At 44.3% G+C, this 13,300-nt stretch overlaps 1 protein-coding gene and 1 long non-coding RNA gene across 11 annotated transcripts in view; one reads left to right on the top strand and one right to left on the bottom strand.

Moving 5' to 3' along the window:
* Positions 1 to 13,300, bottom strand: part of PRC1 (protein regulator of cytokinesis 1) — a 29,750-nt gene that overhangs the window by 10,598 nt on the left and 5,852 nt on the right. For 8 of the 10 annotated variants that reach the window (XM_017855013.1, XM_017855015.1, XM_017855006.1 and 5 more), the window contains exons 2-9: positions 8,717 to 8,849; positions 8,047 to 8,169; positions 5,452 to 5,685; positions 5,203 to 5,373; positions 4,595 to 4,744; positions 3,953 to 4,100; positions 2,544 to 2,680; positions 110 to 205 (exon numbers count right to left, since the gene is read on the bottom strand). In XM_017855013.1, the coding sequence (XP_017710502.1) occupies positions 110 to 205; positions 2,544 to 2,680; positions 3,953 to 4,100; positions 4,595 to 4,744; positions 5,203 to 5,373; positions 5,452 to 5,685; positions 8,047 to 8,169; positions 8,717 to 8,849 (1,192 nt within the window). Of the gene's footprint in view, positions 1 to 109; positions 206 to 2,543; positions 2,681 to 3,952; positions 4,101 to 4,594; positions 4,745 to 5,202; positions 5,374 to 5,451; positions 5,686 to 8,046; positions 8,170 to 8,716; positions 8,864 to 13,300 lie in introns of all 10 variants that reach the window. The other 2 variants (XM_017855008.1, XM_017855009.1) reach the window with 2 other exon arrangements.
* The window catches only part of LOC108517226 (uncharacterized), a 23,566-nt gene extending 10,266 nt beyond the window's left edge, over positions 1 to 13,300 (top strand). The window contains exons 2-4 of the long non-coding RNA XR_001882047.1: positions 5,659 to 5,794; positions 7,725 to 7,811; positions 12,282 to 13,300. This is a non-coding gene — a long non-coding RNA (uncharacterized LOC108517226). The remainder of the gene's footprint in view (positions 1 to 5,658; positions 5,795 to 7,724; positions 7,812 to 12,281) is intronic.

Here is a 13,300-nt window from a genome sequence, read left to right as displayed (position 1 = left end):
TAAGCTTTGAAGAAAATCGTTTTGGGGCTAAACAATAGAAAGAAAAAGACATACAAATAGTGAGGTATCTTTGTAACCAAGCACCAAAAACCCTTAGCAATAATATTACCTTAGGCAGCATTTTCTGGAGCTTGGCTCGTTGTTTTTCTTCTTTTAGAAGATTTCCTCCTCGGTTTGTAAATCGATTTGGATCTGAAGCTTTCCTCTGTGAAAAGTACATTTTAATTAGTGGAAAGCCTGGCACCATGAGACCAATAACTTCTGTTAACAGTCTTTGTTCTTGCTGGGCGCAGTGGCTCACGCCTACAATCCCAGCACTTTGGGAGGCTGAGGCGGGCGGATCACCTGAGGTTGACAATTCGAGACCAGCCTGGCCAACATGGTGAAACCCCATCTCTACTAAGAGTAAAAAAATTAGTGGGCCTGGTAGCAGTCACATGTAGTCCCAGCTACTCGGGAGACTGAGGCAGGAGAATCACTTGAACCCGGGTGGCGTGCAGTGAGCCGAGATCGCGCCACTACACTCCAGCCTGAGCAACGAGTAAGACTCAAAAAATAAATAAATAAATAAAAATAAATAGTTAAAGCTTCTCATTCTTTTTAACTTTTTATTAACTTTTCCGTTTTTTACTGTCTTCTTTCTAGTCAAGTAATGCAGTGGGAGAGGAACAAATCTGTAACTGGCTGTGATCACCGAGTTATAAATGCCACTACTCTTGGACCAGCATGTGTTTTCTTTTAGAACATATACAGTATATCAGAACAGTAATGCAAGTATATAGCTTGTAATTATAAATTAGGTATGTGTACTCAAAAATAGGGGCACATAAGCAGAAAAATTTAGAAGACATTCTTGAAAATTAAATTGTTTCCCTTCCATACTGCTTGATTGGTGACAGCCAATCGTTACTAGACAGGATGGTAATTCATTTCTTGTTTTCTTCTTAAATACCGGCATGTCAACAAAGGTTGCTGCCTTAGCTCCTTATTTATGTTTGTTTTTTTTTTTTTTGAGACGGAGTCCTGCTTTATCACCCAGGCTGGAGTGCAGTGCCTTGATCTGGGCTCACTGCAAGCTCCGCCTCCTGGGTTCATGACATTCTTCTCCCTCAGCCTCCCAAGTGGCTGGGACTACAAGCGCCCACCACCATGCCCGGCTAATTTTTTAAATTTTTTTATTACAGACAGAGTTTCACCATGTTAGCCAGGATGGACTCGATATCCTGACCTGTGATCTGCCCGCCTCAGCCTCCCAAAGTGCTGGGATTACAGGCATGAGCCACCGTGCCCAGCCTCCTTATTTATGTTTACTCTTCTTTTTGTTGTAACCAGAAGTAAAGAATAACTGAGGACAAAGACATCTGTTCTTAAACAGCTGTAAGATATCCCATAGTTCTCTCCACTTCTGAGTCCTAGTTTGCTGCCTGTAAACTTGAAGGAGTTGAATTCAGATTCTCTGAAGGCCCTTTGAGCTCTAACAGGGCCAGCATGAACCCAAGAACAAGGTGTCCCTCAATCTGTGCCCTACACGCCTCACTTGCCTCACCATAGTCCCTGAGCTCTAAAATGGTCTGAAGGAACCCATCCTTGCTGCCTATCAGAAGGAATCAATACCCATGCAATTTTCTAAGTAAATAGCAAAAGCTGGAATGGTAGAATATGTTAGTTGCCTGCCCCAACATCCATTCTTCTCTCCTTCCTTAGTAACAGAACCAGAATTTACCTGGGGCAGCAATTCACCCAGCCTCACCAGCAGCTGACAGCATGTGAGCCACGGTGGTGTGAACAGAGCCAGGAAGAGCTCTTGAAGGAGTGAGGGGCAATGCCTTCTTTGTTCCTTCCTCCACCATACTGTCTGAAATGTGCCATCAGGGGCCAGGCGCAGTGGCTCATGCCTGTGATCCCAGCACTCTGGGAGGCCAAGATGGACGGATCACCTGAAGTCAGGAATTCGAGACCAGCCTGGCCAACATGGTGAAACCCCATCTCTACTAAAAATACAAAATTAGCCGGGCATGGTGGCACATGCCTGTAATCCCAGCTACTGGGGAGGCTGAGGTAGAAGAATTGCTTCAACCCGTGAGGTGGAGGTTGTGGTGAGCCAAGATTGCACCATTGCACTCTAGCCTGGGTGACCAGCAAATCTCCACCTCCGGGGAAAAAAAAAAAGTGCCATCAGGGTGGGAGCTCTAGTAGCAGCCATCCTGGCCCTGAGAATAAGGTCCACCCTTAGTGGTGGGGGAGTGCCCGGGGCCGGAGAAGCCTGGGGCCCTGCTCACTGTGCAGATCTGCTATGCCTGCCCCATACTGCCCAGCTCTGAACTTCATTCATGCAGGAAATGCCTACCTTATTTAAGCCATTAATTTTGGGCTTTTCTCTTATAAGATCCTGCAGATAAGCTTACCAAATAGAGGGGTCAGCAGAAATTCAGAGAGACTTAAAGATGGGGTATCAAAAGCCTGGCAAAGAACAAAGCTAACTGGACTGATTCCGTACATGGCATGCTTTCTTAACAGTTAAAACACAAAAACTAGGGCAATACCTCAAACTCTAAGAAAAGCCTCCAGGTTTCTTCCCACTTCTGGACACCTTCGAAGAGTTCCTTGTGAACTTCATAGTAGTTTTTTAACTGCACAATCTCAGCATCGTGGAGCTGGAGCAGATTTTCTGTGTAGTCCTCTGCAAAATATAGGCCCAGTAGTTTAAAACAATTCCTCTAGTGTTTAGTATCCAATTTTACAAATCATCCATTCCCTAAAATGGAAATAGATTCTTTCCTTATAGTAAACTGATACAGGAAGAGGCGTGTGTGTGTGTAATAGATATATAGTGGTTAATAAAAACCAGCTTTGTCATAATCGGCCTGAGGGACTAGGGCCTAAGAGACTAGGATGGAGACTAAAATAATGTCGTCAAAAATCTGCATCATGTCTTGCCTTGTCTTTGGTTTCTTTCATATTCTTCTTTTCTGTCTTGCCCAGCCAGTAGAGGGGTGGATCACAGAAAATGTGCAAAAATATCTGTTGAATTTAGTTGGGATAGCTTCATCTTTATATTCAGTTCAGTTCAGACTAGAACTCCACTGCGCTCCAGGAGTCAAGCTCCTTTTGGCCCAAACGTAGGCTCTGGCATTTACCACTATGTTTTTGGGTTAAGTTATTCAGTATTTATGTGCTTTCGTATCCTTAGCTCTTGACATGAGGATTTTGTGAAATAATATTAAGGGTTTGACACTGAACCTGCAAAAAGTAAGCACCTAATAAAAACTTAAGCTTCACAGCTAGAAGCTACAGTGACATACTGCTTCAGAAAGCAAGAGATGGCCGGGCGCGGTGGCTCAAGCCTGTAATCCCAGCACTGTGGGAGGCTGAGACGGGCGAATCACGAGGTCAGGAGATCAAGACCATCCTGGCTAACACGGTGAAACCCCGTCTCTACTAAAAAATACAAAAAACTAGCCGGGCGAGGTGGCGGGCGCCTATAGTCCCAGCTACTCGGGAGGCTGAGGCAGGAGAATGGCGGGAACCCGGGAGGCGGAGCTTGCAGTGAGCTGAGATCCGGCCACTGCACTCCAGCCTGGGCAACAGAGCAAGACTCCGTCTCAAAAAAAAAAAAAGAAAGCAAGAGACGAGTATTTCCCAATAATATTTGAAATGCTTTTTCATACAGGAATGGCAATTATGCTAAATGTCTTGAAAAGGTGGCTTTATCTGTTCAGAAGAGGAAATACTTCCTGTTGAATGTCTGGATGTCTTAAAAACTAGTGAGCAGGCCACAGGAAGAACGCACTTTTGACTGGGTGTGGTGGCCCAACACTTTGGGAGGCCGAGGTGGGAGGACTGTTTGAGCCTAGGAATTTGAGACCAGGTTGGGCAACAGAGTAAGACCTGTCTCCAAACCAACCAACCAACCAACCAACCAACCAACCAAAGACCTCACTCCTGTACTAACCAGCATAGAAAGGGGCAAAAGCTTGTCTCTGCTCCTGGCTATAAAAGCACTGGTCCCAGTACTGAACCAGCTCCACTCGAATTGCCTCAATCACTTTCTTCATGTTTTGCATTTTCAGTTCTTCCAACCGATCCACTTCTGATTGCAGCTGAAAGAAAGAAACTTGTTAAAGGTGGCTGTCATACTTTTATATTCACTAAGGTTTGCAAAAGTTCCCTCCCTTTTAAGTAAAATTATAATGCAAAGCCACAAAGGTGTTATAAATCAACACTTTTTTTTTTTTTGAGACACAGCCTCACTCTCTCGCCTAGACTGGAGGGCAGTGGCGCAACCTTGGCTCACTACACCCCTCCGCCTCCCAGGCTCAAGCAATTCTCCTGTCTCAGCCTCCCAAGTAGCTGGGATTACAGGCATGTACCACTACCGCCTGGCTAATTTTTGTATTTTTAGTAGATACAGGGTTTCGCCATGTTGTCCAGGCTGGTCTCGAACTCCTGATCTCAAATGATTCACCCACCTCGGCCTCCCAAAGTGCTGGGATTAGAGGCATAAACCACTGCGCCAGGCCAAATCAACAGTCTTTATGACTAACACAAAAGTGCTAAGAGAAGACTCTGACCCAGTACCCACTGGGTTTCTTACCGCTTTCCGGACCTTGGCCTTTGACCCAGACATAATGGTGGCCACAGCTTCTCTTTCTTCTTCAGGTATTTGCAACCTGTCCCAGAGCTCTCGGATTTGAGCACGCAGCCCCTCACACACTGCTTCATTTTGTGATTTCCGCATTTCCAGCTATAGCACAGAAAGCCAGTGTCACTCACAGCAAAGCAGCAGCACAGAGGCTAGCCCTCTGGCCTCCCGCAAAGAAATGTCTGGTAGAGGAGGCACTTTCATGAGAACTCAAAGTAGCATGTTTTCATGCCTCCTAAACACAAGCTGTAAGGCTGTCAGGATCTCGGACTCCAAGAATTAGCATTCAAATTTAGAACTGAAAACAATTTTAATTAAACACTAATCTAATTCAAATGACTAATGTTATTTCATCTATAATTTCATTTTCTTGGAGCTACATATAAAGCTTTTTTAAATATTAAACAAAAATCAAGGTTGTATATCATATATTACTATCCTTATCTTCCCTCATTCTCTCATCTTACATTGTCTCCTTATTTAAGACTGAAGAAACAGCTGTCAGTTTTGTTCAAACTATATACTACGGAGACCTAGGGCATAATTTGAGAAGACAGTACCTGCCGAAGCAACTTTTGTAGTGTTGCAATATTCTCCAAAGACAAACAAAAGGCATCTTCGTCTTCACACGCCACATCTCTTTCAAAGCTTGTGTCTGGGGTGTGGTCTAATTCTTCCATACACAGTATGATCTGTCTCTTTATACTGACAAACTCCTCACGCCTAGAAGCCTTTAAAACAAAGCAATTACAAGATACCTAGAGGAAAACCAAAATGGTTTTTAGGAAGTACAAATGTAGGCAGTGTACCTTTGTTTCCCTCAAAGTTGTCACATGTTGCCTGAACTGGTTCAGCTCCTCTAAGCTGGGCACTGAGGCACTGTCAATATCATAGTGGGGCATACAAAGAATTTCACACAGTTCTTGATCTTGCTCTTGAAGTAGCTTCAGTTCCTGTTTTCTCTCCTTTTTCTGTTTTCGCATCAATTCCACCTGAGTGCGCAAATCTTTTTCTAGTTGCAAGATGGTTGTCTCTCCTTCTTCCTGAATAAGATAATGTACCACTGTTATAAGATTCCAAGTGAATTCCTTCAAAGGAAGAGAAGGATAACATAAGAAGGCTTGGATGACAGACTTTCAGTTAAACTTACAAGTCAGTCAACTCATGGTCAACAGAATATGGCATAAAGAGGGTTTCCAAAGGAAGGTCCCAGTGAGGAAAGGTGAATAGGGTACTTTTTCTTCCAATTTTAAAACTTGTGGTAGAATACATATAACATAGGCCGGGTGCGGTGGCTCAAGCCTGTAATCCCAGCACTTTGGGAGGCCGAGACAGGCGGATCACGAGGTCAGGAGATCGAGACCATCCTGGCTAACACGATGAAACCCCACCTCTACTAAAAAAAATACAAAAAACTAGCCGGGCGAGGTGGCAGGCACCTGTAGTCCCAGCTACTTGGGAGGCTGAGGCAGGAGAATGGCATGAACCAGGGAGGCGGAGCTTGCAGTGAGCCCAGATCGCACCACTGCACTCCAGCCTGGGCGACAGAGCGAGACTGTCTCGAAGAAAAAAAAAGGAATACATATAACATAAAATTTACCATCTTAACCATTAAGTGTACAGTTCAGTGGTATTAAGTACAGTCATATTGCTGTGCAGTCATGACCATCACCTCCAAAACTCATTTCCTCTTGCAAAAGTGAAACTTCATACTCAAACAATAAGTCCCCATTTTTTTCCTTTCTCCAAGCCTGGCAACCACCATTCTACCTTTTGTCTCTATGATTAGACTACTACAGGCACTAGGCACTTTTATAAAAAGTGTAAGCTGGCAGCCAGGCACGGTGGCTGACACCTAGAATCCCAGCACTTTGGGAGGCGCGGTGGCTCACACCAAAATCCCAGCACTTTGGGATTATGAGGTCAGCAGTTGGAGACCAGCCTGGCCAACATGGTAAAACCCGCTCTTTACTAAAAATAGAAAAATTAGCCAGGCATGGTGACAGGCACCTGTAATCCCAGCTACTTGGGAGGCTAAGGCAGGAGAATCGCTTGAACCTGGGAGGCGGAGGTTGCAGTGAGCCAAGACAGCACCACTGCACTCCAGCCTGGGCAACACAGCGAGACTGTGTCTCTAAATAAATATATAAATAAATAAATGCGTAAATTGGCTGGAAAGCTTCCTTTGGGTTAGCTGTAGGGTGGCATGCCCAGCTCATATCTAAATACTCACCCTGCTAATCCTATGAACATCGTCTCACTTTACCAACAAAAACCCATCTGGTAGTCCCTGCTCCACTCCTAACTGGTTAACAAGAAAAAAAAAGTGGCATTTTTTTATAGGACATAAATATTTTTCCTATATGTCCATAAATTTACACAATTTCATTTAACATTGTGAACTAGGAATATTAGGCAACTTAAGGGAGATGTATCATTGTACACCTCACTTCTCGCCCAATTTCACATCAAATGTGAAAAAAGAAAGAGAAACTATGTCCAAAATCAATTATATTTATGACATTTATGTTGACTCCAGGAAGCTCCACTTCATGTTCTCTTCTGCCTGATTGCTCTTGGCTATCAGGTATGAATTATCCTTTGCCCTTTAAAGGCGGTCTCCCTCCTAAGCTAACTCCAAATAGACACCCAAGCAGGTCTTCCTGTAACAGGAAGAGGGACCTGAGAACCTTATGGATGTACTCATTATCTTTCCAAGCTCCACATCTGTCTGAATTTTTATGATCCTGGCACTGTTTTTACTGGTTCTAAGCAGAGATTTTTCAGGACCCCATCTGTTATTCATTTCATCCTTTCTGGTGTCCTCACTCAAGTCCCTGACTTGCAGTGGACCACAATATAGCCACTTCTCAGCTCCGTACCCAGATGGACGTCATGGCATGCTCTGAACTGGACTAGGCACTCCCAATATTCCAGCTTTTGAGACATTTCTTCTGAAGTAGCTATTTTGGCTGGTTCAGTGGTATGCAGCTTCTGGGTATGATAAAACTCACAAAGGTTTGTTTTTTTCATAGTATTCCTTTTTATCATTACTTTTGTTCCTGTTTTCATTTTCTTTCAGAGAAAGAACAGTGTAGCACCATCTATGCCTACCTTTTTCTCAGAGTTTATATAAAAAAATTAATACTCCCTACAAAGCAAAACTATGGTAAGCAGCAGCTTCTTTTTGATGATCTATTAGTTGCTTCACCTCTTACCAGGGCAACTCTCTACAGAGCTGAGAATTACCCTGCTGGGCCTAATTACGCAGCATGTTTTCCCCACTTCTCATGTCTAGCTCCATCCCTATGAGGCAGCCTTCCATCTGCTGGCCGAAGTCAACACTACTTCCTAAATATCAGGCCCTAGACAGATCCCCAGAGACCCTGTGGGCTGCCACGGACCTGAAATGGCTCAACACGTAACTCGTTGCACAGAGTGCTCAGCTCTTTTTGACAGACGGATATGCTTTTGATGAGTCTTTCCTTCAGGCTTTCCTCTTCAGCAATCATCATATCCAGGAGTTCCTACAAGAGGGAAAACAGTCCATAAGTTTGGGGCAATGGAGAAAAAAAACTCCCAACACCAATACCAAACTCCTCAAATTTCTTTTTTCTTTTTTTTTTTTGAGACGGAGTCTCACTCTGTTGGCCAGGCTGGAGTGCAATGGCACATTCTCGGCTCACTGCAACCTCCACCTCCCAGGTTCAATAGATTCTCCTGTCTCAGCCTCTGGAGTAGCTGGGATTACAGGTGCTCACCACCATGCCCAGCTAATTTTTGTATTTTTAGTAGAGACGGAGTTTCACCATGTTGATCAGGCTGGTCTTGAACTCCTGACCTCAAGCAATCCACGTGCCCGGGCCTCCCAAAGTGCTGGGATTACAAGCGTGAGCCACCGTGCCCAGCCTCCTCAAATTTCAAGAAGGGACTTCAAAACCAAACCAAACCAAACAGGAAGAGCCTGTGCTATCCCAATGCCGATGATCACATGTCCCTTCTGCATGCTGTCTCGGGTGAGACACCAACATCCTTACCCAGGTCCAATGCAGAGACCAGTACTATTCAACCCACCTTGATATGCTTCTTTACCACCTCAGTTCTTTGTAACCGCTGGTCCTCTGGAATCCCAATTAGCTCCCATATTTCCCGAAGGTGATTTAGGGCTTTCTGCAGACATACTACGGACTCCTCCGCCAGCACCTCACTGAAAACCAAAACCTAAGACCTGTTAGTTACATCAGTCACAGCCTCCGGACTAAAAGCACTATTTTCTTTTTTTTTTTTTGGAGACGGAGTCTCGCTCTGTCGCCCGGGCTGGAGTGCAGTGGCCGGATCTCAGCTCATCGCAAGCTCCGCCTCCCGGGTTTATACGCCATTCTCCTGCCTCAGCCTCCCGAGTAGCTGGGACTACAGGCGCCCGCCACCTCGCCCGGCTAGTTTTTTGTATTTTTTAGTAGAGACGGGGTTTCACCATGTTAGCCAGGATGGTCTCGATCTCCTGACCTCGTGATCCGCCTGTCTCGGCCTCCCAAAGTGCTGGGATTACAGGCTTGAGCCACCGCGCCCGGCCAAAGCACTATTTTCAAGAACTAAAAATACTGGCTTCTCAGTGGCCTCGAGAAAAAAACAAATTGAAAACAGGCATTCAACCTAATTCACCTTTAACCACTCCCATCCCTTTTCCTACCAAATACCACTAGCAATGCAAGATTTCATATCATATTACATCATGGAAGCTCAACCTTCTGGACTTTCAACAACCATCTACCTATGGAAGTATAATACAGAATTATAAATACTTTTACTAAAGAAAACCAGATAAAATGTTGGTAAACTAAACTAACACAAGAACTTGCTGGTAAGAAACTCCTACACAAATATCTGGCAATTTATTACTATTTTTTGGGTTTTTTTTTTTTGAGACAGCGTCTTGCTCTGTCACCCAGGCTGGAGTGCAGTGGTGCGATCTTGGCTCACTGCAACCTCCACCTTTTACGTTCAAATGATTCTCCTGACTCAGCCTCCCGAATAGGTGGGACTACAGGCACGTGCTACCATGCCCAACTAATTTTTGTATTTTTAGTAGAGATGGGGTTTTGCCATGTTGGCCAGGCGGGTTTCGAATTCCCGGCCTCAAGTGATCCTCCCTCCTCAGCCTCCCAAAGTGCTAGGATTACATATGTGAGCCACCATGCCTGGCCTTTTTATTTTATTTATTTTTTCGTTCTTCTCTTTTTTTTTTTTTTTTTTTTTGAGACAGAGTGTCACTCTGTTGCCCTGGCTGGAGTGCAGTGGCGTGATCTCAGCTCACTGCAACCTCCGCCTCGCAGGTTCAAGTGATTCTTCTGCTTCAGCCTACCAAGTAGCTCAGATCACAGGCATGCGCCACCACGCTCAGCTAATTTTTGTTATTTTTACAAAACACAAAACCCACTCGCCTTGGCCTCCCAAAGTGCTGGGATTACAGGCATGAGCCACTGCGCCCAGCCTAGTATTTCTTTTTTTTTTTTGTTTTTTTTTTTGTGAGACGGAGTCTCGCTCTGTCGCCCAGGCTGAGTGCCGTAGGCCGGATCATCAGCTCACTGCAAGCCTCCGCCTCCCGGGTTTACGCCCCCCAATTTCCCTTCCCTGCCTCAGCTCCCGAGTAAGCTGGGACTACAGGGCGCCACCGTCGCCCGGCTAGTTTTTGTATTTTTAGTAGAGACGGGGTTTCACCGTGTTAGAGCCAGGATGGTCTCAATCTCCTGACCTCGTGATCCGCGTCTCTGGCCTCCCAAAGTGCTGGGATTACAGGCTTGAGCCACCGCGCCCGGCCCAGCCTAGTATTCTTAAATTACAACTAGCGGCTCAAAGAATGGCTAAAATTAAGCCGTTGAGATAGGGTTTCACCATGTTGGCCATGCTGGTCTCGAACTCCTGACCTCAAGTGATCCACCTGCCTTGGCCTCCCAAAGTGCTGGGATTACAGGCATGAGCCACCTCGCCCAGCCTATTCTTCTTAAATTACAACTAGCAGCTCAAAGAATGGCTAAAGTTAAAAAGACAACATTAAGTGTTGGTGAGTATATAGAAAAGTGAGAACTTTCATATGCTGCTGGCATAGTGTAAATTGGTACAACTATTTTAAAAACTGTTGGCAGTCTATCTACTAAAGCTGAACCCAACAGTTCTACCTCTACATACATACCTAGCAGAAATGAACACATACCTTCACCAAAGACACATATGAGAATGGTTAGAGAAGCACTACTCATAATATCATGGAAACAGAAACAGCCTAGATGTCTATCAACAGAATGAATAGTACATTCCTACAGTGCAATAATACAGCAATGAAAATGAACAAACCGGCTGGGTGCAATGGCTCACACCTATAATTCCAGGACTCTGGGAGGCCAAGGGGAGCAGATCACTTGAGGTCAGGAGTTTGAGACCAGCCTGGCCAACATGGGGAAACCCCGTCTCTATTAAAAACACAAAAAATTAGCTGGGTGTGGTGATGCGCCTGTAATCCTAGCTACTGGGGAGGCTGAGGCAGGAGAATTGCTTGAACCCAGGAAGTGGGGTTTGCAGTGAGCTGAGGTTGCAGTGAGCAAAGACCGTACCACTGAACTCCAGCTTGGGCAACAGAGCGAAACTGTCGCAAAAAAGAAAATGAACACACTACACATGACATGGAAAGCTCAAATTATTATTTTTCTATTTTATTTATTTATTTTTAAATTTTACCTTTTTGGGGTGATGAAATAGTTCTAGATCTTGATGGTGATTATATAACAGTATACAATTGAAACTACCTGTAAAGTGAGTCTGTTTTACTGTGTATGAATTACACTTCAAATCTTTTCATTTTTTTAATGAAGTCAAAGAAACAACTTTAAAAAAAGTTGTAAGGGGAAGAGGAAGAAAAAAAAACACTTTAGGCTAAGCAAAAGCCACCAGATACGCAAGTGTGTATCACTATGTGATTCCATTGACATAAAGTTCAAAAACAGGCAAAACTGGTCAGGCATGGTAGTTCATGCCTGTATTCCTAGCACCTTGCAAGGCCGAGGCAGGAGGACTGGTTGAGCCCAGGAGTTTGAGATCATCCTGGGCAACAGGGAGACTCTGTGTCTATCAAAAAAAAAAAAAAAAAAATAGCTGGGCACAGTGGCATATGCCTATAGTCCCAGCTACTCAGGAGGCTGAGGTGGGAGGATTGCTTGAGCATGGGAAGATGAGGCTGCAGTGAGCTGTGATCACTGCACTCCAGCCCAAGCAACAAAGCAACACCCTATCTGAAAAACGAAAACAAACAAAAAAATCAGCCCAAACTAATCTATGCTTTCAGAAGTCAGGAGAGTGGTTCTTTTGGCTCAGGGAAGGCAGTGACTGGTAAAGGGCTTCTGGGTTGCTGCTTACACAGGTGCATCAACTGTGAAAAATTCACTGAGTTTACACTTGATTTCTGTATGTTTCTGAATGTATGTTATTCTTCAATTGCCAAAAGCTTATTTTAACAAAAAATTATTCATCTAAAATACAAATTTAACTGGCTTCTGTATCTTTTAAGAAAAGTTTACTTTAAAAATTAGAACCATTAGTCTGATTTACAGAACATTTAAAGAATAGAAATTTTTCTCCCTTTTCTTAGGTATAACAGGACAACTAAGACTACCCTGGCACCAGAGAAACTGCAATCTAGATGTTCTCTGCTTCCAGTCAGCTGAGAAGCCTGCAGCAAATCACTTAAACACTTAGCTGTTTGTGTGCCGTCCACACCCAATTGGAGCTAGAGACTTTCATTAGCCCCTGTCTCAGAGCTTTCGGTGGTTCTACAAGTCACCAGCCTAGATCTCTAACAATGTGTCTCTCCAAAGCTGTTAATACATTCACATCCAAAATCTCTCCAGCCACGAAATCCCAGTTTAGAGGTTGCCTGTTCTTGTTGAAGAAACATTTCTACACAAGTACCTGTTGCCTATACCAGATGGCCATACCAACACCCAATACTGACAAACTGACAAAGAATTTACTGTACTCCCTTCAGTTTAGAAATGTTAACGGTTCAAGTCCAACAGAAAAAGAAAAAAAAGAAATGTTAACCGTAAGGCATTTATTTAACATAATCTCAACTAAAGTCCAACTAAAGAGCTTCCCCAGGCAAACACTCCTTTTGCACTTCATTTTGAAGACACAAGAATGCACAAGTTAAAATCCTAATATTAGCATTTTATTAAAAATAACTTTTAAGATCCAATCTGTGGCCAATATTTGATCTGGATGCAAAACCCTGGCTTCCAGACAGGCCAGCCGGGGGCACTGCTCTGAAGGTCATTACTTAAGTATACCAGTCTCCTCAGTCTGACAGACCTACCCCTGCCCAGCCAATCTCCACAGAACAGCTAGTTGTTCATAACAACAAATCCCATCAGCTCCCTGCTTAACTACTCCCCTTCAAAGGTCCCATTGCCCTCAGGAAATAGTTCAACCACCTTCCGTGGAAAGGCCTTCTAAACCTCTCTCCGAGTTTGCTAATCTCTGCCACTTGTCACTCCCCAAGTCTCCAGCCAACTGAACTTCCTGGGCATTCCCTGAACAGTGCCCCTCAATAAACCACATGCAGCCCTCATTTTCTGATGCCACCGTGCTTTGTACGTTCAGTTCCTTCTA

The sequence above is a fragment of the Rhinopithecus bieti genome, unplaced genomic scaffold (genome assembly GCF_001698545.2).
Source record: "Rhinopithecus bieti isolate Rb0 unplaced genomic scaffold, ASM169854v2 scaffold_39857, whole genome shotgun sequence".
NCBI classification, from domain to species: domain Eukaryota; kingdom Metazoa; phylum Chordata; class Mammalia; order Primates; family Cercopithecidae; genus Rhinopithecus; species Rhinopithecus bieti.
Note: the sequence above shows the minus strand (reverse complement) of the source record. Positions and strands in the feature narration are given on the sequence as shown.